Source organism: Notamacropus eugenii, chromosome 1, assembly GCF_028372415.1.
Source record: "Notamacropus eugenii isolate mMacEug1 chromosome 1, mMacEug1.pri_v2, whole genome shotgun sequence".
NCBI classification, from domain to species: domain Eukaryota; kingdom Metazoa; phylum Chordata; class Mammalia; order Diprotodontia; family Macropodidae; genus Notamacropus; species Notamacropus eugenii.
Window position 1 is genome coordinate 430,420,278 of NC_092872.1, and position 23,607 is coordinate 430,443,884.

The window sequence follows — 23,607 nt, forward strand, 5'->3', positions numbered from 1 at the left end:
GTTCTTTTTTTCAGAGCCAGTACTCCTTTGGTTTGGTTTGGTTTTGAGGTAATCAGGGTTAAGTGACTTGCCCAAGGTCACACAGTTACTTAGCACAGTGATCAACACATAAGAGTAAAAAATGTTTGTTATGCATACACACACACACACACACACACACACACACACACACACACACACACACAAACACATAGAAATTCTGCAAGGAATCAAATCTAGATGAGACCAAGTAGGACAGCATTGCATGCATTTAAAAAAGACAACTTACCATCAGGGTTGCTTTTGTTGTTCATGATGTCAGAAACCATTTTTTCTAAATAAACAAGAAATTTGGGTGGGGGAAGATAAGAAATGGTTTGGTTAACATCTTACAAGCTTTTGTGACACTCAACTCATGGTCCTATTTTTGACAAGGAACTCAGTTTACATAAGAAGTAGTGGGTAGTAGCAAGAATAATGATACTTAATTCCAATGAGCATCTTTTTGCTCTAAGGTTGCTATGACCCCACAGAGAAGACAAATACCCACAGAGGGAAAAAACAGATTTTCCTCACCCCACTATCCCAAAATGAACTCAACCCAGAAGCTGAATGCCAACTACAATCACCTCGGCTTTGCTCTTCCTCTACTCGCTCTTTGTTGTTGTTCAAACAGCTGGTCCTCAAGCGTTTAGGAGGAGGAGGTATGCCATCTTGGACAATGACTTCCTCTAGAGTCCTTCTTCTCTGTTTGAGCTCTATAAAAGATTACTCATTTCAACTGGGGGCCTGGGCTGGAAGCTAGACCAGACTTAATTAGTAAGCCCCCAATATTCCTAAAGACAATCATACCCCATGATAACTCATCTTCAGGTAAAATGTAGCTTGGCATCAAACACTTCTCTGAACCTACCTCTATGTAGAGTAAATGTTCAGGAAAAAAAAACACTGTGAAACCAAAACATGGACCATGTTGACATATTTCTCTGCAAGAGTGGAAGTCTTATATTAACTCTTCTCTAAATCCAGGATTAAGCACCTAAATTTTCCATTGAGGTTTTAGCAAAACCATCATTTTCTCCTTCAGCTGTGATGGAGATCTAAGGATTACTCCCACAAGTAAGCAGGAAAGACTGGCAAATTGTGGCTACCAAAACCACCTAAGTTGCTGGTTGTGATAACACTATCTGGCTCCATGAGCCTTCCTAACAACCCTCTAGCTAGACTGTCCTCAGATGTCCACAGCTCATACCTCTTGAACACTTTCAGGTTACTAGATGAAAAGCTTGGGGGAGAGGAAGGGAAGAAGGTCCCTCTATATCTGCTAGAGTGTTCTATACAAAGGAGGTGTTTATTTCATAAGTCTGATGATGGAAATCACACAAATCCAAATGAAACACAACTCCTTGGCTTCTACTCATCAACCCTCATAAAACTCTATCTAATCATTAGATCCCATTGCAAATACCAGAGATGATCATGGTGTAAGCCATAGTTCCAACCTGGAATGACAGGTCCCTCCGATTTCTTTTTTGGTTTGAGTCCCTCTTCTCCCATTGGCTGAAAGCCTCCATGAGCCCAGTCTAACAAGGGCTTGAGTTTTTCATCCCATGAAGCACCAGGAACAGCTGGCAAACTCTTGCCAGCCCTGCTCTTGGCCATCTGCAAGGCAAAATATTTTTTACAAATTAACACCTGGGGCCAAAAAGGATGGGCTCAGCCAGCTACTTCATAAACAACCACCTCAATCAATCAAAAGTGAACATTGCTGCTAATGACTTGGCTATTCTTGGCAATACAATGATCCAAGACACTTCTGAAGGATTTATGATGAAAAATGCTATTCATCTCCAGAGAAAGAACTGATAGAGTCTGAATGCAATTTGAAGTATACTTTTTCCTTAATTTTTTAATTTTTCTTGGGGGTTTTTTGCATGTTATTTCTTTTAAAACATGAACATGGAAATATGTTTTGCATGACCGCACACATAACCTATATCAAATTGCTTGCCTTCTTAATAGGGAAGGGGAAAAGAGGAGGGAAGGAGGAATGTGGAACTCAAAACTTTTTTTAAATGAATGTTAAAAAATTGTTTTTACGTGTAATTGGTGGGGAAATAAATGTTTTGTTTTAAGTGAATTTGCAAAATAATCAAAAGACGAATGGGTCCCAAAGAAGAAACGAAAAGGCCCCACCTCCTTTTTAGAGGTGTCAGGGCCTATGGATATGGTACATTGAATATAATATCAAAATGTGATGTATTAATTTTTCTTTTTTTCCTAAAAAGCATTGTTCATTATAAAACGTGGTTCTCAGAAAGTTTAGGAGTACAGACACTTATCAAAACATAAGCCATCGTGAAAAAATTTACTAAATGACTACAGGGAAAATTTTGGATTTGGGAGAACATCAAAGGGAACTCCAACATGAGTCCAATGAGTCAAGCCTAGGACAAGAGAATACAATGGTAATCTCAAGGCTTACAGAAAGGTTTTATGTCCAGAGTGAGTAAGGACATGGACTTGCTATTCCCAAAACTGGTTAGACCATCCATATTATAATAGAGTTCTGGGTACCACATTTTAGAAGGGAAGTTGACAAGATGTAGAATGTACCCAAGAAGACAGCTAGAAGACTGTATTTTAAGCATGTACTAAAAGAACAGGGAAAGTATTATCTGAATAAGATTAGTCACTGAGCAGGAGGTAGGGTGGGGAGGGGGATTGGAGAAGAGGGAGAAAAATAAGAGATATGAGTAATCGCGATTTAAAATTTAGAAGGCTTAAACTTATTCTGCTTGGCCCCAGAAGTACAGAACTTGTTGAGAAGCAAATATTGGTTCAATGTTAAGGGAAACCTTCCTGACAGACTTATCTCAAAGTTGAATTAAGTTCTGAGTCACTGGAAGGTCTTCAAGCAGATGCTCTGTGGATCTTTCCTGCACCACATTCATGCTACTTCATGACTCTGCCTTGAGAGTTGCAGCACTTGGTGGTATGCCTCAGTTTGGAATCAAGTTCTGACCCCAAGATCTTATGCGAACACTGACTTCATTCATAGGAGTGTCTTACAAAGACAGCTGCTGGGGTGGTATGTGGGGGGTGAAGGGGCTTGTTGGGCAAGGGGAAAAAAACATGTAAGGCTGAAGATTCCATAAAGGGGTGTGGCTGGTTAGCTTTGCCAACCAGCTGAAAATCAGTTGGGGGAGAGTGATTAGTGACAGAAGAGAAGCCTTACACTGTTTTTTCCCCATATGCACCAGTCAGAAATGAGGAATTTGGGGATGGGTCAAGGCCCTCCTGGTCTGAGCAATAATTTAAAAAAAAAAAAAAGGCAGGTCTAATATCATCCTGAATAAAGTTAGATACAACAGAAGTTGACCTTTGGCAAATCACATAACTAGCTATGGAAGGAAATTGGATCACATTCCCTTCCAGCTACAGCCTTTGGTGTTCTATGGTCCTTGGTGGTAGAAGAAAAGTATTGGCACAGGGGATTTAGAAAAAAGTATAGCTGGATTGAGAGACTCAAGTTCACCAGTCCAAAAAACTTATTAGTAAATATTTTTTTAAGCCCCTTAATGTCAGTGATGATTGCCTTAAAACCCATAAATGGGGATAAATAACACCCAAAGTCTAGGGTTACTCTGAGACAAGTTTCTTCCTAAGGCACTTTCCATCTATGATCTAACATCCCTCCCAGTTCTAACATTCCATGAATGGACCCTAATAGAAAAGCAGTCAGGGCAGTGATTTCTTGAGTTCCCTAGATGTCAGAAGTTTATACAACAGCACAAAAAAGACAGAAGGAGCCAGGATAAGGGGAGAACCTTGAGATTCCTTAGCCTGAGGCTATGTCCAGTGAAAAGAGTCAATGAATTTGGAGTAAGTTTGCTACAAGTTAATTCTCCTGGCTGAAACTCAAGGTTCCCCCTACTGAAAGATAAGGTGGACTAAAGAATCCCCCAGTTCTGAATGCTACGATGATTGCCCATAATTGTATTTTTTTTCTAAGCCAGGCCTGCACAACCTGTGACCCACATGCCAAAGGAGGATATTTTCCCCTACGTTCTTCACGGACCACAGGCAGGTTGCAAGCTGTGCAGGCCTGCTCCAAACTAATCCTCCCTAAATCTCTTTTCTGTTCCTTTTACTCAATATCGAAGAAAACTCACTGCTTTCCACCTACCCCAAAACTTTCCCAGTTGCAAACTCAGTAACAGTTTCTGAGGAGGTGAATTAGATCTTTCTAAGTGGGTTCAACCAAATGTCTCTATGTATTCAACTATCCCATGACAATCCCACAATTACCTCCAGGGCTTGGAATAAAGCCTTCCTGTAAGATACCAGCTTGTTAAACGTAGGTAAATTAAAGTGTTGGCTAAATAATGCAAGGCTCACTAACTTGTCTGAGGGAACCTAAAAAGAGAAAAAAATGTTACAGACACATGTATAGCATGCAGATCCATTCAAAACCCTGGACCTTCTCCTTAGCCCACTCACAAAAAATTGCTTTCATAAAAGAGAAGGCATCTATAGATGAGGAGAAAACCTCAAGTCTTCTTCCTTCATCTGTGATTCTGAACTAAGACTTCAGGTCCTTCTGAATCTGAATCTACTTAAGGTCATTTAGAGATTATGTAAGAGGACAACACATGGATATTCAGTGGACAAAGGCTATATGCCCCATACACTGGGAATCACTTCCAGCAGCACTCAAGTAACTTCAGCCCCTGTTCTCACCTTAAGCAGTGAGAAAGCAAAGTTAACAGAACCATAAGCATGTGAACAGAGAGGAAGAGAAGGGAATACTATGCTAACACTAATTCTGGATGGTTTCAGAGCCTTAAGCATTAGTTATATGGTGGTTACTATCTGAAATGAAGAAGTCTCAATCACCTTCAGGATCTGCTCCATTTGGATGATCTCAGTGTATATAGGAAGTTTAGTGATCAAGGACCTGAGCTTTCTTTAACAATCAAGTACCTTAATTTGCAGAGTCTCCATTTCTGGAATATCCACTTAAATCTAATTTGTTTTAAATTATTATTAAGCCACATCTTTCCTGGGGCAGTACATAATTGCTTTCCATGAATCCAGCATGGCTTATGAAAAAATTCCTTTCTAATTCATCTGAAAATATTCCATGGAAAATATTCTAAGGAAATGAATTGATCACAAGGAGGAATTAATCCTAGAGGGGAAGGGGCTAGGAAGATAAAGTGACTGTTTTATTAGATAAGAGTAAAATGTCAACCTAAAACCATCTTAAAATACTGCACCCTTTTCCTCATTTCCAGTTCCTGTAAATTTAATCTCAAATTGTCTCGTGCTTTAGATATTACCAAGAGTATGAGGGGATATCTCTCTCTGAGCAAGTAATGGTCAGATTTAGATGTTTTTAATGTTACCTTAACAAATTTGTTTCTGGCAGTCTAGCATCTAAAACACAGTGTTTCTTTCTTCAACATATCCATGTAAAGCCATATGACCATATGTGTATAAGTATGTATTTATTTAGATTTAGGACTAGAGGATATTTTGGCTACCTCTTTTCACATTTTACAGGTATAAGGTACAAATTTCTGTACTCCTACACTTCTTAAACACATATTTAAAATCAATCTTTCTCTTTAGTAAGGGAAAAATAAGCAATTTCAATTTGAATTAGGAGAAAAGTTCTGGAATCTAGGCTTGGTCCTAATTCCTTGACCCAAAGCTCCCTCTGGTGGTTCATGTAACTATAACTATGACTAATTTCCACTCCATTGCTCCTAGAGTTTTGAATAGAAATATTTTCAGGAAATTACACAGGGATTCTTTCTTTTAGCACACAGTTCTCTTCAAATGTTGATATTCTTTCTGTCTTCCAAGCATCTGACAAACCTCGGATCCAGCCCCACTGCTGCTTCTTCAGCTATCCTTGAACCCTACAGCCTGGAGCCCTAAAGGCCATGAACCCAAGAACAAGGCCACTTAGAGCGGGAATCCTTACTCAGAGACTTTGCTGACTGCCGCATGCAAACTCACTTAGCTTGAAGACTATACACATCAGTGACTGAAGTATTATGACCTCCTACTAAGCTACTTAAGTACTGTCCCCTGATTACCATGGGGATTTCTCTCCAAGGGAAAATAGTAATGAAACTCTGAGTATCACTGTTTCAGGTTGTATACTCTATGGCTCCAATAATTATCCCTTCTGACTTACCAAACCAAAAACCTGTGGTCACTATTCTCCTTTATATGCTGTCTCCAAATGAAAGTTCCTCCAGGGCAGGAACTTTCTCTTCAATTGTTAGGCCCAGCAGTTGGCATGGGCAAGTAATTAGGAATTAATGGATGCATTTGCTATTCTACCATGGGAAAGGCCAAGGGGGGAGAGGGAAAAAGGGGAAAATAGGCCAAGATTTTATCTTCATGACATATTTTAAAAACTCATCACAATATTTTTGTCCACTCCACCATAGAGGCTATTAACTGAATGCACGTATCATGTTTTTAAAGTTTTCAAAGCAATTTACATCTTTTCATTTTGGATCTTACAGTCCACTGGGTTTGATGTTTAGTTCCCATTTGAAAAAGGAGGCCTGTAGAGAAAATGGAATGCCCAGAGTAACAGAACCTAGAACTGAAGCCTCACCCCCTTCATAAGGGACTCTCTCAGGCACCAAGTCACTACACACTGCCAAGATCAGGGACGTACCTCAGAATATTTGCCATCACCAAACCACTGTACCCATCTTACGCCAGGGATGGCCTGGCGCTTTGTGTTAGATTTCCAGGAAACCACAATAGCAGGCCACCAGGAAAAACCTTTAATCTTCCCCCAGACAAGTTCACCAATGTGAAACTCTTTTCCATCCTGAAAATCAATTAACACAAAATCAGATGGATATCAAGACAAAGGTAAGCAAAGTCAACCAGTGGCATCTATCTACTTGATTATTCTCCTATCCATTCCTCCAGCTCCCACCAGCCTGCAAGACGCTCAAGGTCATCACTTCAAGTCTACTAGTTCATGTGGCCATAATTGTGAGAGCAGCAGGAACCAGATTAAAATTAATGGAGAAACTTTTAACAAAATAAATAAACATACATTGTAATATATTAATTTGTGGTTTTCTGATTGAGGATTCCTCCCACGGAGATCTGTTTCTATTGATGGTTTTGAGACCCCTGCTCTGGTTCACCCTCTCATTTTTTGGAGGTTATAAAGTTAAGAGATTTGCCCCAGGGCATACAGCATGAACTGAGTTGTAAGAAGAATCCTGGTTTTGAGACTCAGTTATTTCCATTGTACCCTGCAGTTTATACTGAGCAAGAAGAGACAGCTTCTTTCCAAAAGAAAAGCAACCTGGGACTTTAAAAATGTTTACAAGACCTAGGTTTTTAAGCCAGTGTGTGTTCATCCTTCGTTGCTGAAGAAGACCATGCCATCAGAGAAATAATGACATGACTTGTACTTGACTTTGTTTTGAGGGAGGGAGGGCTGAGGTTTTTAAGTAGCAACTCTATGGATAATCCATCCTGGATCCTCATTTTTCTCACCACAGCCCAGCCCCATCATATGTACAGTGTCTCAAGGGCTCGCTCTCATATCTGTCTTTCCCCGGCTATCAATATACCCCTACAATTCATTCTCTCCTTTCTCTTCCAAATCCTTAGCTTGGCTCATGAATCAGCTTCAACAACACCTCCTCCATGGGGCTTTCACTGGTTGTGGCTGTCTTCCTCCTAAAGTTACCTTGTAACCACTTTGTATCTATATCACACAGAACTATGCACATGTTGCGTCCCACATAGAAGGCCATTTCCTTGAGTTCAATACACTTTGATTTGACAGTGCCTAGTATATCACAGGGCATTTAATAAGTGCTTAATGTTTCACTAGAGGTTAAATGGAAGGGTTACACTTGGTAACCAATGGGCTGCTTCACCTCTAATAGTATGTGACGTTGAAATGGCCATTTCTTGTTAAGTTTCCTTAAGTTTCCATACCTGGTATTCCATCTGATCAGGGTCCTCTGAAATCACACTTTGAGAATCCAGAGAATGACGACGTCTTTCTCGAGCACTACGTCTGCTGGTCGCGTTGTTCCCAAGATCATCGGTAAGATCAATGGTGAGGTAAGAAGAGTTCAGGGAAGACTGGATAGCAGCAGGCAAGGTGCCAGTGAACTGTCGACGCCTATTGCTCTAGAACAAGGTGAATCAAAATGGTAGAACGAAGGGATTCAGTCTGACAAAAACAATGTCATCAAAAAGTGATCAAAGGAGATAACGCTGTCAAGATCAAAGCCAGGGTGAAGATGGTAGATGCAAAAACAAAGGTAAGGCAGTGGGAAAAGATTCCAAAGAATAGATTAATAAAAATATACATACACACAAATAAACGCATAAATATGAACTAATTGTATTTAGGCCAATTATAGATAGAATAAGGACCAAACTTGGAAACAGAGAGGAAATTCCTACTTCAGTCCTAATTGTAGGACTTAAAATCTAATTTTCCTGGCTTTGAGATCACTTTTCTAACAAATAAACCATGGGTAGAGGTGAGGAAAAGAGGTGAGGGAAAACCCTTGAAGTGACTGAAGATTAGATGAGTAGAATGAAGTTGGGTGTACATAAAAGTCCTGAAACTTGAGCAAGATCAATGAAAAGCTCCTTAAGTGCAGTAGGGTGAGATAAGACTCTAGCCCCAAAGGGCAATGGACAGGTAAGGGGGCACAAAATTTTTGTGGGAGATACTGCTCAGATAGACAAATAGGTGTGACTATTTTTCAAGGTTATTTTGTATAGTCTCAAACCTTAAGATCTTTTCAGCCTAAAACTGAGTAGCTCGTACAGACCATCAAAAGTAAACAGGATTAAAACTGACCAGTCACAGTATTCCACCCATAAATCAGGTAAAACATATCCACTGTCATGAAGAGGTACAAGACAGAAGAAAAGTCAAAGGAAAGGGAAGAGGAGAAAGTGACCACTCTCCAAAGGCACTGGGGGAGAGGAGGGAGTCACTGACTAGATAGGATGTCCTGTAGCCCAAAAGAACTAAGAGAAGAGTTATGTGTGCTTGCTCATTTCCAGCATGGAAGCCACATACCCCCCAGGAGAGGAAGAAAGGCACCAAAAGACAATAGCGAGAGAGGAATCTTCAAATGAGGAAGACAGGCCCAGATCTCCCTCCCCACCCTCTAGCTTAGAAATCAAATGGGGGGAGGGGAGGAAAGGCCAGGGAACTGTGCCCTTTGCAGAACCAACCCTGGTCACAGGGGTCTCTTTGAAGTCCGAACTGATATCTTCAGTTTCTTTCTTGTTGGGCTTGTTGTGCTCAGCCCGTGAGGCCATGCGTGGGGGGGGTCTACGTCTTCCCCACTCATTGGGACTATCCTCACTTCGGGACTGGACCTGGAACCAAAAGAGGACATGTCCAGGTGGTCTCAATAAAAGACTTGACTAGACTAAAGGGAAAGAAGCAACGACAAAAGAATTCTTTCATTAAATCTTTAATCAACAGTAAGAGCTCAAGGTAATTGGAGTCTTATCATTTTTCTTATTGGGAGATAAAGTACTACAAAGGATGTAAGCAGATGTTCTCTAAGCAGGTTTTTTGAAAGAGTCCCCTACTCTCTGACAAGCATAACTCGCCCCTTCCATCGAAAACTCCCTCATCCCCAATAACTATCCTACCCCTGCATAAAATGTCCTATTTCCCAGGTTGATTTCCCCCATTTTAAATGGCTAAAACTAACCCAGTGGTAAGTTATAAAAAGATCTGATTAGTGTTCAAACCAGCTGATTATCCACTCAAAACGTACAGCCTAAGAATTCTTTGTGGGATTTTGGAGGAGTCTACTGTGGGAGTAGTCACAAGAGGCAACAATTTTGCAAGTTGGTTGGACTCACAACCTTAAGAACACCAGCTGTCTTATTATGTATTCTCTACAAGAAGATTCAAGAAGTGAACCCCTTTCTAAAGAAAAAAAATCAGGCTCCCAAGAATCTGAGGTCACATTCAAAAAAACTCTTTTAAAAAGAAGAGTTCAGTATAATTTCATTCTTTTTCCAAATCATAGGTAAAATGAAGCTAAATTGTTAGTAATTAAAGCTAAGTACCGAATAAAACATTTGGGTAGGAACTGGTCTTAGGAATCAAGAAAACTGGGTTCATACACTGGGATCAGACTCTGAGCAAGTCCCTTCATTAAGTCTTCAGAATCTCATCTGTACAATGTACAGATGTACATCAATGTACAATACTATTTGTATCTTCTATTTTACTCTTTTGTAAAAGCACCATCAAGTTGTGTTATTACTTAGTACAATAAAAATTAATGCCAAGAACTCATAGGTTTTAAACTTGGAAATTTTGCCGTAGGTACCTAAATCTTTCTTGATAATAATTTTTCAGTTCAGATATGTTTGTGTAAGTGCCCATAGATCCAGGTACATGGTGTAGCATGTCCACAGAAAATGTTCCATTTATTTATTGATCAATTCAAGATTCTTTGCATAACACAGATCGCTGTTCAGGTTCAAGGATGACTTACCTTTGAACTTTCAGGTTGAATCTTGGTTTCTCTGTACAGCTTTGGCATCACAGGGATTTCTGATACCTCTGAATCATCAGTCAGGTCCTTTTACAGAGAGCAAATTTGTAAGTTTTCATTTTTTAAAAGAATGGAACTAAAAAAAAAGTCCTTCTTTCCCCACTAACACTCCCAATGAAGTTTGATTTAAAGTGACATAACATTAAGAACTAAACTAATATTTCCTTAGTAGTCTATGAGAATAGACATTATAATCTGGATAGCGAGGCAAGCAGGTCAGAAAATCCAAGTAAAACTAAATCACAGTGTGATACTAGGAAAGAAAAATCCAATGAAAAACTATGTTGGACTTGGGAGTCGGCAAGACCTGAGGGTCAAATGCTGCCACTGGGCACTTACTAACTCTGTGATCATAGATAAGTCACATAAATTCTAAGTCTCAATTCCCTCATCTATAAAATAGGAATAGTAATACCTACCTCACCACATTATTTGTGAGGAGGATCAAATGAGAAAATTATAAGTCAAGTGTTCTAGAGTCACTAAAGCACTATTAAAAACGTTAATTATTAAATATGGAACACTGACTCAACCAACCATTAGGCCAATTTGTAAACAAAATTTCCATATAACAAACTTTTTTCTATGAAGGTTAGGAGGTTATAGCCTCCACCCCCTAAAATCAATGTGTATTACAGTACTCATACAATTATCCCTTCCTTAGTGTTGAAACAAAGAAGTGAATGAACCCAAGTCATCCCAGACCACTGAAATCCAAAATGCTCTGTCTATTTGATTCTTCTCTAAGGGCCTGAGGGTCAGAATCATGAGAGCTGGAAAGAACCTCATAGGCACCTCATCTGACTCATTCCCGGAACAGGAATACCCCGCTCTCTATCAGAGTTATCTAGTCTGGAGTAACAAACCTCCAGTGATGGAAATAACATCAGTACCTCCTAAGATAGCCCATACCTGCTTGGACAGCTCTCACTGTTAGGAAGCCTCAATCTGCCTCTCCATTGCTCCTGGTTCTCTCACTTCTGAGATCAAGCAAAAGAAGTCATATATCCTCTACCAAATAAGCCCTTTCCAACATTTAAAGGCATGATTTTCAACACCCTTATCCACCTACACACTCTTTTAAAGGGGGTATGGATGATATAGACCACATAGGGGAAAGGATTGGAGAAAGAGTTGAATTTTGGTGATGAGTTTAGAAGGCAATGAAGAATCCTTGGGCAAGGAGGACCTTTGCTTGAAAAACCATTCCATTATCCTGATTCTTGAGGGTCAGAGAATAATGATGATGCCATTCTGGAAGGATGTGAGGAAAGGGCAGGAGGGAAAAAGAATCCTAGGCATCTCTTACAATCTTCCTGGCTCCAGGAGAATAGCTAGAAATCCAGTGAGTGAGGAGAGAAGCTTCCCCTTGAAGTTAAAAGCCAACAAGGTCTCCTACCTCATTATCAAGAAAGCACCTGTGCACTGATCCAGGCCCCTGAGCCCCTTGGGAGAAGGGCAAAGGGATAATGGGGTAAAAGACTCATTAGATGGGTACCTCATCGAAGGTGATCATATGAGAGAGTTCCCTTTTCGATAGTCCCCGTCGGCTTACCCTACGACCTGTGGAAGTAACAAGATGGTCACCATGGCAAGGATAGGTATGGCATGTAAGTTTTTTTGGCAGACTCAGATTTCCCTTGTCTTTTCCCAAAAGGCCCCTGTTCCACCCCAGGGTCCTGTGCCCCAAAGTTATGTCCTGCAATAAAAAAAAATCAGTGGGATTGGTTCTGCCCCTCATTTCAACTCCACGGTTGCCTCATTTGCAAAAATGGGAATAATAAAGCTCATGGGGAGGCAGATATTGGCTCTATAAACAAACAAAAATTAAAATTAGAGCTATCCACAATGAAATAAAGGATCCCCCTCTGAAGGGTTTGTAAGAGAACTATAATATAAGCATGAAGGCAGGATGGGAGAGTAGAAATAATATTTGTCTTTAATATGACCAATCAAGGTCCTAATTCAGATCTGTCACCTGCCTTCTCTGTAATTTCAGGTTTATGTTTTTTAAAACTTTTACTAAATTAAATTTTACTTGACTATGTTCATGGGGCTTAGCTTTTAAAAGGTCCAGCCCCCTCATATTATAGATATGGAAACTGAGGCAATGGGAGGTCAGCAAAAGGGACTTGTCCAATATCAAAGAGGCAGTTAAGTTGTAGATTGGAGCCCATACCCTCTGAATTTAAATGTTGTGTTTTCTTCTGTTAATACCTCTGTAGTCTGTCTATTCTTCATAGTACTACATACCAAAATATATCAATTGACAAATAAACTGAATTTCTACTCCATAGGATTCTAAATGATCATGGCCAGTCCTCCATAAGGGGCCCAAAACCCTTAGTCTAGTCCACATAAAAGATCAGGTTTCTAGGGGTGGTATACACAACGTTCTCCTCTTCTCTCCTAACCCCCCTACCATGGAAGTCTCAGCACTAGAGACTCAGATGCCCTACTGCCAGCTTTCACAGTCCATCCTTTCAGGATGATGCCTATGACAGGAAACAGTACTCCAGAGTAAGTCCAAACAGGAGAGGAAAGATTCCTCTCTCATTCAAAACTTCTATTCACAGTCTGAGATTTCAATCACGTATTTTTTGCTGGCCTATTAATATATCCTGAATTTTTCACAGACAGTGGTCAACATTTTAAAAGTGTTGGTAGATGCCTAATGATAATACTGCCCCAATAAGCATCATGAAATATGGCATTCTGTGAATTTCCCAATGCTAAAGTGGCCCTTGCAGCATCGTCTATTTTATACAGATAAAACATGACTGGATAGCATAAGAAGTCATCTGGGGACTCCTCGTTATCAGAACCCTAAGGATGCATTTAGACCATCCCCCTTCCAAGTTTCTCAAATATCATGAGAACAAAAAAAAAAATTACCTTTGCTCTCCAGACTCTCCACTGCTTCCAGAACTGGAGGAGAGAGAGTGTCATCATCGCTGCCATTGACCAAACTAAATTCTTCTTTGTTGGCCTCCTCACCATTATATCTTCGAGTTTCTCCTTTCATTGTGTCCTATATGGAATGGCAGGGGGATCGGGTGGAGAAGAGGAACATATAGTAGACAAGGCTTTTAGGCTAGGATAAAACAACTTAATAAGATGATGACCCACAACTCCATTCCTGAAAGCATCTGATGGAGAGATTAGGATCATTCAGTGGTCTCAAAGGAAATCCTGCCCTCTATGCAGCATTGGTCCATAAGCTTCATAGGTCCTGTCATAGGTCCATTCAACAGAGACCCAGGTAAACCAGACCCAACTCCATTGGACAGACAAATCCCTGCCACCAAGAATGCCTAGGAAACATTGAGACCATATAGGGAAACCAGGAATCAGTGACGTGTGGGGATAAAGGAGAAAAGGAAAATGGTGGGACCCAATTCCAGCAGCTAGTGCCATTCTGACCTCCCGCTCTCAACCATAAGATTCAATCCTATTCCACAAGTTTTCTCTCCTCCTCAAATGCCAGTCCTGGCCACAAGTTTTGTCTTCTTGAATTTAAAGTACCAAAGCCATTTTTTTCAGTTAGTTTCAAGCCCTTTCTTTCAGCTTCAATGAATTAATTGTCTTTCCTATCCCTTTGTTTCTTCTCTCCTCTCCCTCCTCTTTCTCCAGGCCCTCTTCTCTCCCTTCTTTTCTCCCAAAGAACCACTTTCTCTCCTCTCCATGGAAGAACTCCTACCTTAGATAAATCTTCTGGAACCAATTGGCCAAGATTTTTGTCTATCATTTTGCCTGTCCTTCCTCACCAGTCTTCCCCAACTGAGGCTCTATGAATTCAAATTCCAAAAAGGAAGAGCAAGTCACCAACTGGCAAGTGGCCAGGGAAAGAAGAATTTACAGTGGGAAAGAGAGGCAAGGAGAGGTCTAAAGACTATCAACCACTCCTAAAATTTAAAATTTATGGAAGTGAATATTGAAAACTAAAAATAAATTGAAAAAAAAAAAAGAGAATTTTTCACTTACCCATTTAAAAAAAAGACTATCAACCATTCCTTCAGTAACTCTTAAGGACTTCTACTTTTTCATATCCCCAAAGACCCCGACAGAATAGACAACGGTAGTAGTTCCCTCTTTTCCAGGCTCAGTCATATTAAAATGGGCCTCCAGCCACTACTATAATAGCCTCTTTAACTATCTTCCAGTCTCTACAGTACTATTCAACAACCTTCAGTTCCCCAAAGTTGGAGAGAGGAAAAAAAAAAAAAAGAACTTCTTATGGCATTCAAGACCCTTTCACAACCCTCTTCCTGCTGCCTGATCTTTTCTGCTTCCTGCCTTTCCTTTGCTTTGCTTTTTTATCCATATCTCCTATGCCTGGATGAGCTGGGAGCACAAGCTCCCAACAACTATCTTTTTCTGTTTTAAGTACTTTTTCTTTCTTAGGGCCACAATTCAAATACTATGGACTTGAGGAAGCCTTTACTGACACTCCTCAACCCAAAGCAGAAAGTGATGGCTCCTCAAGTTAAAAAAAAGTACTTCCCTTTTCGCTGTCAGAGGTGGGGAAACCACAGCATACTGCACATACACTGTGAGACTTGCATTGTTACGAGAGGAATATACTCAGAAATTAAGGTGATAAAGACATTTTAATGCAATCTCTCCTCAAATATCTTTGCCTGCTCCCCTCCTTTGCTTCTTTTCTCAAGTTCTCTTCCACAGGTTACATGACTAATGTCTTCCCTTTCCCAGCAATTAGAGTATAAGACACCTGAGAAAAGGTTTTCTCTCATATTCATACTAGCAACACAGAGTTGCTTAATGAATGTGTAAATATAATAAAGGGAGCAGTCAAGAGGCAATTCTCCTTGAGTGAAACTTGAACCTTGTCACCATCCATTCATTCTTTTCAAGAAAAGGTCAAACCCCAGAAAACCCTTTCTTCAATACCATAATGTAATCATTGGCATTCTCTCTCTGCTCCTTACTCCCTGTAATTCTTCATCTCTTATTTTTTACCCAGGATTTTACCCAAAAGGAGACTATTGTCCAGACTGTAAACTTAAAAATATTCTTATCCCTATTTGAAAAAACTAAAGACCCCCAGGATGGGGTGCTCTTTCTACCTGGTCTACTTCTTTGGTTAATTCACTTACCACTCTGCTTGGTCACTTCTTTCCTACAGAAATCACTTGTTTCTTTGTTGCTGTCCACGCTTACCTAAAGGGAACTGCTTCCTTTTTAATCTATCTCTTGGCCTGGGCTCGAGGAGGAGGCCCTGCAACTTTAAAATTCCAGGAAGTCAAACTAGTAATATTTAAAGAATATCCTTACATTTTACACTAAAGATCAGCTCTGATTCAATTTGGTAATTGTGTCCAGTTGGTTACCACAAATATTACCAATTACGTCTGAGCCTCAGTTTCCTCATTTGCAAATGAGCAGGGGCGACTGGATCTGGGTGTCAGGGTTGGTATCACCTTTGTGAGTTAGGGGCTGCCACACCCTTTCCTGGGCTTGGCCCCCCAGCCACTGGTCTGACCAAGTGCTGGAGGCCAAAGGGAAAGGACTGGGGAGAAAAGGGATGCAAATGAGGTCGGGAGTTAGACCACGACAACCAACCTTTTCCAAGGTCTTCTACCCCCAGCCACAGAAAGTCCTGCAGGAGTTAAGAGTTAGGGAACCGTCTTCCCTCCCTGCCTTAAGGGCAGAAGGTGGAAGGGATGGGGGTGGGGAGAGGGGAAGGATCAGGTTGCATTAGTGGCCAAGGTCACAAGGCGGCGCTGTGTAGCACAAGCAGTAGGAGTGCCAGAGCGCCACCTGTAGGAAGTTCACAAGGTGGTTGCTTCTGTCTTTTTGATTCTCACCTAGGATTCAAGAAAACATTCACAGTTCTTGCTTTACTTTTCAGCAGACCTCTACAGTAAAGAGAAGTTCACATAATGCAAATTTGCCCCTCCCCATCCACTTCACTTAGCCTATATAACAAAGTCACATGCAAATAAAATCTTAGAGTTAGAGAAATAATGCACAAGCAGTGTTGCTTTCAGATTCCTTTCACCACTCTGGGTTTAGTGAATGGTTCAAGAATAGGTTTTAATTTGCAAGTCCCAGGTGCATTCCCACCAAGCAGAAGACTATTTTTCAAAGCTTTATGCCCTGGCATGATTTTTTCCTCCAAGGAGATGTAGAGGTCCAAAATGGTATTCTTCAATAAAATAGGTGGGTTTTGACTACATTAAAAATTTGCTCCCACAAGTAGGGACTTCTATCTATTATTTTTTGCAGAAATTCTGGGAACTTCTTTACTGCTTCACTATCTGCACCAACACCCTCTCCTGACAACTTGCACATTATAAAATCCTGCACCATTTAGAAATTGGGCAAACCAACCATTGCTTTATTGGAAATACCTGTGCTCCTTCAGAGTACTTTACCTTTAAATCTTTAAAGAGGCTTCAAAAGCCCTGAACTGTCAAAAAGCTTAAAGGAATACTCTTCAGACTCTGGCCTTCTGTCCACATAATTAAGAGTTTCTCCACCTCTAGAATAACATCTTCACTTTGTTTCCATAGACAATTCAACTTCATGCAAGCACTGTCTTTTGTCTACTCCATGTCAGGACGGCATCCTTCACTAAGCTCATGTGCTATGGATGACCATTTGTGTCCTCCTTCATATTTTTGAATTATTTTCATTTTCATTTCCAAGTCTGTAGGTTTATGCTTACAAGATGGTTGACTTTTCCCCTGAAGAGCATGCTTGCTGGCAGCCATGGTGAAAATAAAAGGATCACTATTGAACACAGGGAGAGGTGTAGCATCACTTACTTACTGTCTGTAGATACAGGGAAACTGACTTAGAGATGTTTCTCAGCCTCTCACTGCCTACATAGTACAGTATTACTTTGTGTTGTTTTCATAATTTTTTGAGGAAATGCAATTATTTACATGTAAGTACACATAGATGATAAGCACATTTACATAGATATTTCCATCAAGACATATGAGATGACTCACCCCTAGATCAAGTAAAACCTGGGTGAATAAATAAATGTCAGCTGTCTCAGAGCTGACAAGGATCAAATGTGCAGAATTTGAACCTTGATCTTAACCTCAAGCCCTAAGTATTCTTTATTCCTTCTATCACCATGCTGCTCTACTTTGTTGCCTAAGGTTACACAACTAGTGTATCTCTGAGCTGGACTGAAGGACACGTTTACCTTTATTTCACCACCATCTCCCTACCCCTAAGCCAAGCATTTGTTAAACTGTCAACTCCACTCAGTTACCTAGATCGCCTCCCTCTTCTGTGCATATTTGCCCAAACAAGCCATTTACACACAGAAACTCAGCTGACCAACACAGTCCCTCCAAAGTGGTCTTGAATTAACAGACTGAGAAATGAGTAAAATTTACAGCTAGAAGGGACATCAGGAAATAGAAGCTTGAAGAAGTATGACTTGCCTAAGGTCACCACACCAAAACCGAGAGTGCTGGAAACAGGATTCCAACCCAGCTCCCATGCTTACCAACATACCTCAGCTCCTTGGCTATTTTAGGGCTGCCTTACCTTCAGGGTTGGAAGTAGTCATTTATTTCATGCCAGGTTCCCTCCTACCTGGTCCCTGTGCTATCTAACCAGCTAACCCAGCTCATCCCAAGCCCCGGGCCACATTAACTCCTGGATCCAGGGCTGCGGCTTTCATTCTCAGCTTTAATTCTCTGTCCACAACAGGAAGGAAGCATGGCCACTTTGCCTTTTCCTCCTGTGAGGGGCGGGGGAAGGAGAGGAGGGAGGGAAGGGAGGGAAAATGAATAGTAGTAGTAACTGGCCCCAGCTTAACACAGGCACTGAAGCTCCAGATCCCCTCATACCTCCCTAGGCAGGCCTCATCCTTTTACCATAAACTCAGGAGGAAACAGGAGCTCTGCTCCCCTCCAGTTCTGGTTTATCTTTTCTAGAGAACAAATCTTTCTTTGGGTTTTATATATATATATATATCAGAAGGGCTGATCCCTGAGGTACCCTTTAAAAGCGACTGAATTTGGGTCCCCATCAAACCACACACATACCCTCCCCACCATGAAGCAATCAGAATTAGAGCCTCCATTTTCTAATTCCTGACACCAGGGGCCCAGGTTGTCCCAGCTCCTCCAGAAGCCCAACAATGATTAACCACCACCCTCTGCAATAAATAACATCTTACATTCTTTCTTCTGCAGCTAACCTCAAGCCTCAAAGCTTCATCTGCATTTCCTTTCCCAAAATGGCTGGTCTCATAGGTAACAATAAGCAGAAGCAATACTGGAATCCAGGCCTCCTGACTCCAAAATCTATTGTTTTCTTCCTACCTGCCTGCCTCTGGGCAGACACAGAATAGAGACTGTACCCCCAACAATCTGGCCCTCACAACTTTGGGGTCTACATGTTTCCAACAATAGAAGGGGAAAGGGAGGAGGAGTGGAGAGAGGAATAAGCATTTATTAACTGACTACTCTGTGCAAACACTTTTCAAATAACTCATTTTTGAAAGATTAAGGGATTTCTGAAAGCCTTCCAGCAATTGGTCAAACTGCTTTAAAGACAGGGAATCAGGAGGTCTAACTGGCTATTTGATCAAGGTATCTACTTGATTCATAATGGCTATCACCTGCCTTCCTTTCCTTACTACATTCTAAAATTATAACATAAGAGAACTATACCTTACACAAACCTTGTACAAAAATAAAAACAAAAATGCAAAGAAATTTACTTATCACTACCTAAAGGCACTAAGGTTTCTTGGTTTCCTTATTTGTGAAACGGACCTCAATTAGATCATATCAGCGATCAAAAAGGAGTACAGATTTAGCCGGTCACTTAAGTGACCAGCAAGTCTCCCAAGCACAGTTCTAAACCACACTATGATACTTTATAATCGAAGATGGAAAGTGACTTCAAGGAGTCAAATTACTAAAATGGGTTGGCTTTTTTTGCTGTCACTGTAATAGGGAAGAATCCTGGTTCAAATACAGGTTATACGAGATAGCCTAAGCTCCCTTTTCTTCCCTCCCTTCTTCTACTGTGAACTAGAATAGTAATAATAGGCAGCTAGGTGGCACCTGGCTGGCCAGGCCTAGGATCAAGAAAACCTAAGTTCAAATCTGGCCTCAGACACTAGAGACCATAAAGGCACTTCACCTGTCTGCCTCAGTTTCTTCCACTGTAAAATGGGAATGATAATAGTACCTACCTTGTAGGGTTGTTGAGGATAAAATGAGATAATATTTATAAAGCACTTTGCACAGCACCTGGCACACAGTATGCATTATATTAATGCTAGCTGTTATTATTGTTGGATGTAGGGCTTATACTCGGTAGAGGACTTTGAATGTCTCCTCACTCTTTAAGTCATGCTTCCCCACCCCATCCCTCCAAGATGATACACCAGGAATGGTCATGGAATGGCCCAGGGAGTTTGAGGAGTTAGTCTGAGGAGTTTGCAGGGGAGAGATGGGTTAGGACATGCCTGCGCAACATATGGCCCACTGGCCCTACAGATTTCAGGTGGCCTGTGAAAAAAATAGGGTTGCCACTGTTCACTTTTTCCTCTCAGGTGACCCATGGCAACCAACGATTGTCAGTCTGTCTCTAGTCTAATGACTAATCTGTGACCCAAAGAAGCTTAGCCTATTTTAATTTTGACCCCTACCTAATGCCAAGTTGTGCAGGTTTGGGTTAGGGAGTAATGTAGGTTAGGAATGTAGGTAGGTAATGTGGGTAGGAGTGATGTATAATGTTAAGAATAAAGTTGTCTCTGTAAAAGCAAACGCAAACAGCTCTTGACTACTTCCACCCACCCCAAGTCTAACCAATTGATAAGCAAAGAAATCGAGAGACAACAGACACCAGAGGTCTCTCACTTCAATGGTTAAGACCCAAGACACAGAAAGCCAGATCTATTCCCACGTCTGAAATATGTCAATAGGCTAGTGCTTAATCCATCCTTAACCTTCCTAAGCACAGGGACAAAGACCCTAGTCAACCCAACTATTATGTAAATGCTAGTAAATGAATGCAAATTATAATAATTTTCAACGTTTGGAGCAAATCTAGTGAATTAGGTCCATTCAGTTCCCAAGTTTTTATAGGTGGCTCTAATCTAAGCATATATTTGTGGTCATTTCCAGGACTGGTCCAAGAAGCCTCCTTGAGAGATAGCTTGAGTTCAGGCTGAATTTGGAGCCAGTGACAGGTTCAAATCCAGACTCTAACTCCAGGCATATGATCATAAGTGAGTCAGCCAAGCTCTCCAAGTCTGTTTCTCATTTATAAAAGGTAACACCTTTTAAGCAAGGTTCCTTGAGCACCATCAACTCAAAAAGCCCCTGAAACAGTTCAAGAAATGTCTAGGCCTCGAGATTGTTTCTTCATGTTTAATATGAAAGGAATACTAATTACGTTACCGACCTCATGTGTGTGTGTGTTTGTCCTTCGTTGCCAAAGAAGAGCATGCCATCAGAGAAATGATGACATGACTTGCATTTGACTTTGTTTTGAGTGAGAGAGGGCTGTGCAGGTCACCAGCCTCACTTCTCCTCCACAGCCATCTGAATCCAGTGACCAGATATTCATCAGGATGACTAGAGATGACCTAGGATGAGGCAACTGGGGTTAAGTGACTTGCCCAAGGTCACACAACTAGTGAGTGTCAAGTGTCTGAGGTGAGATTTGAACTCAGATCCTCCTGAACTCCTGTGAGAAGGGGCTAATATTAAAGCTGGCTACTTTGCATAAGTCCTTTCAAAGGTTGCCCAAAGTTTACAGCATCAAATCTAAACTCCTTAAGCCTATATTCAAAGCCCCTCCCCCCAAAAACCCCCCACAGATTTCCAGCTTTACTCGATACTGCTCCCCTAAAATATTCAGCAGTTGGATTGGTCTTCATACCAAACTCATCAGTTCTCTTTCCAGGGAAGGTCCTGACCTGCCTTAATCCAGCATATTCCTACAGCCAAATCATACTCCATCTTTTAAGGGATAGCTTCAGTGCTTTAGAAATGGGAGATCTTCTCTGAACCCACAGCCCTGACTCAATCTATACCCTCACTGGGTCCTCATCACATGACACAGCTTTGCTTACCCCAAGCACACCATAGCTTTAAAATCACGGCAGGCCAGATTGCTTAATATATATAAATATTACTTCCTGGGAAAGAGAGTTATTTAACCTCCAATGCTACTTTCTTCATTTATAAAATGGGGACAAATAATCTTATACTCAGGTTCACAGGCTTGTTTTAATGTTGGAATGATAAACAATAATTGTCCAGACAATTTTGAAATCCTTAAAAACTCTGATGCAATGTCCAACCACAAATTCCTGAAAATGAGGAATGCTTTCTATCCACCTCCTAAGAGAGGTAATGCACTCAAGCATAGAATAACTCTTATTTTTGGAAACAATGTAAGAAATTTGTTTTGCTCAACTATGCATCTATTAGAAGGGCTGGTTTTTTCCCATGAGAGAAGGGGTAGGATGGAGTGACATGAGGAAAGAAAATGCTTGTTCACTGAAAACATTAAAAATTAGAAATAAAGATAAAATAACATAAAGCACTCTGTAAACCTTATATAGCTGACATTTAAGTGTATAATTCTTCAAGTACACTACTATTCTCCCAATTACCCTGGCTAACCTAACTTTTCTTAGTAGTCTTGACCCTAAGTTAACTACAGACTATTCTCCTCCACTCTTACAGTTTCTCATGTCCTTCTAATCCTCAACTCTAGGTGCCTGAGCTTTCTAGGTAGTAAGTAATGTGAACTGTGCTATCTTTTATCAACTGGGCCCATACGAATAAGGGACTGGATTTGTTCCACTTAGATCCAGGGAAGACAGAATTAATGGGTAGAAGTGATCAAAAGAAAATCTTAGGTTTATTCTAAAGACAACATTCCTAATTATTAAAATTATCCCAAAGTGGAAAGTATAGGCTACCATGCTAAGTATAGGATTTCTCCTTCACTGAAAGTCCTCATTGAAATAGAGGCTGGAGGACAACCTGCCTGGCCTGTTAACAAAGGCGATTCTTGGTCCAACAGAGCAATTCCATAGCCTTCTACATGGCCCAAGGTGTCCAACTCAGAGTGGAGATTCTGTTACTCTGTGAATCTTCCAAGGTCCCAGGTGAATTTGGCTGGGGAAGATTGTAGCTGGAATAGCATTCAAGCCTCCTAACCGACAACCCATAGCTCCTTCCAACCTGCTGCCCAGGGGCAGCCCACTTTATCTCTTCAGAAGGAAGCAGCCAAGAGGAAAGGGAAAGAAAGGCTTTGTTCTTTGCTCCCAGAAAATGAACCGTCCAGAATTCTTATTACTGGCCCTAGGGGTTATTAAGGATGTCCTTGCTAGGAATCCAGGGGAGGGAGGGAAGTACCTAGTTCTATCGAGCAGTGGTATTTTGACTGTTAAAGCACTGTCACAGCTATGTTACGTTTATAGCATTTTATAGTTTCATAATTATAATAACCCTATCAGGTTATCGACTAAGAGTCAACGTCTCCATTTTGCAAATGAGGAAACTTCAGGAAGTAGTAGCAAAGAACCACGAGTATGAAGACTCTTCCCTGCAAGCCCAAGGCAACATTTTCTAAGGCCAGACTTCCAAAAAGGGTCAGAAGATGGGAATGTGAAGAATGTGAAATGGACACCTAGAAGGAAGGAGTCTTATTATAGCAGGGATTGCAGAACACAGAAGATACCAAAGGAGGAACATGAGCTCCAATGATATACCAGCTCCTCTTGCAATAGTATGCTCTTTTGACAGATAAGCAAGCAGGTTCAGGGAGCTTTGTCCAAGGCCACAGCTAGTAAGTACAGCATCCTTTCCACTATAAAATGCTGCCTCTAGAAGACAACATGGAGAATAATTCCCATTTCCAAAGCAAATCAGTTTCAACTGTTCCCTTTTCCCCTTCCCCTCCCCAAAATACCAGTAGGTAGGGTAAATATTATACAAACCTCAGGTTAAGTAACTGACCCAGAGGACACAGTATGGCAAACAAG

General features: G+C 40.9%; 1 protein-coding gene across 3 annotated transcripts in view; it reads right to left on the bottom strand.

The window, feature by feature from the left end:
* The window catches only part of DNMT3B (DNA methyltransferase 3 beta), a 65,457-nt gene that overhangs the window by 21,310 nt on the left and 20,540 nt on the right, over positions 1 to 23,607 (bottom strand). For 2 of the 3 annotated variants that reach the window (XM_072631580.1, XM_072631582.1), the window contains exons 2-11: positions 13,491 to 13,626; positions 12,094 to 12,158; positions 10,536 to 10,622; positions 9,247 to 9,393; positions 7,981 to 8,178; positions 6,686 to 6,844; positions 4,291 to 4,398; positions 1,482 to 1,641; positions 609 to 737; positions 269 to 313 (exon numbers count right to left, since the gene is read on the bottom strand). In XM_072631580.1, the coding sequence (XP_072487681.1) occupies positions 269 to 313; positions 609 to 737; positions 1,482 to 1,641; positions 4,291 to 4,398; positions 6,686 to 6,844; positions 7,981 to 8,178; positions 9,247 to 9,393; positions 10,536 to 10,622; positions 12,094 to 12,158; positions 13,491 to 13,620 (1,228 nt within the window). In that variant the 5' untranslated portion in view covers positions 13,621 to 13,626. Of the gene's footprint in view, positions 1 to 268; positions 314 to 608; positions 738 to 1,481; positions 1,642 to 4,290; positions 4,399 to 6,685; positions 6,845 to 7,980; positions 8,179 to 9,246; positions 9,394 to 10,535; positions 10,623 to 12,093; positions 12,159 to 13,490; positions 22,011 to 23,607 lie in introns of those variants that run through there. The other variant, XM_072631581.1, reaches the window with a different exon arrangement.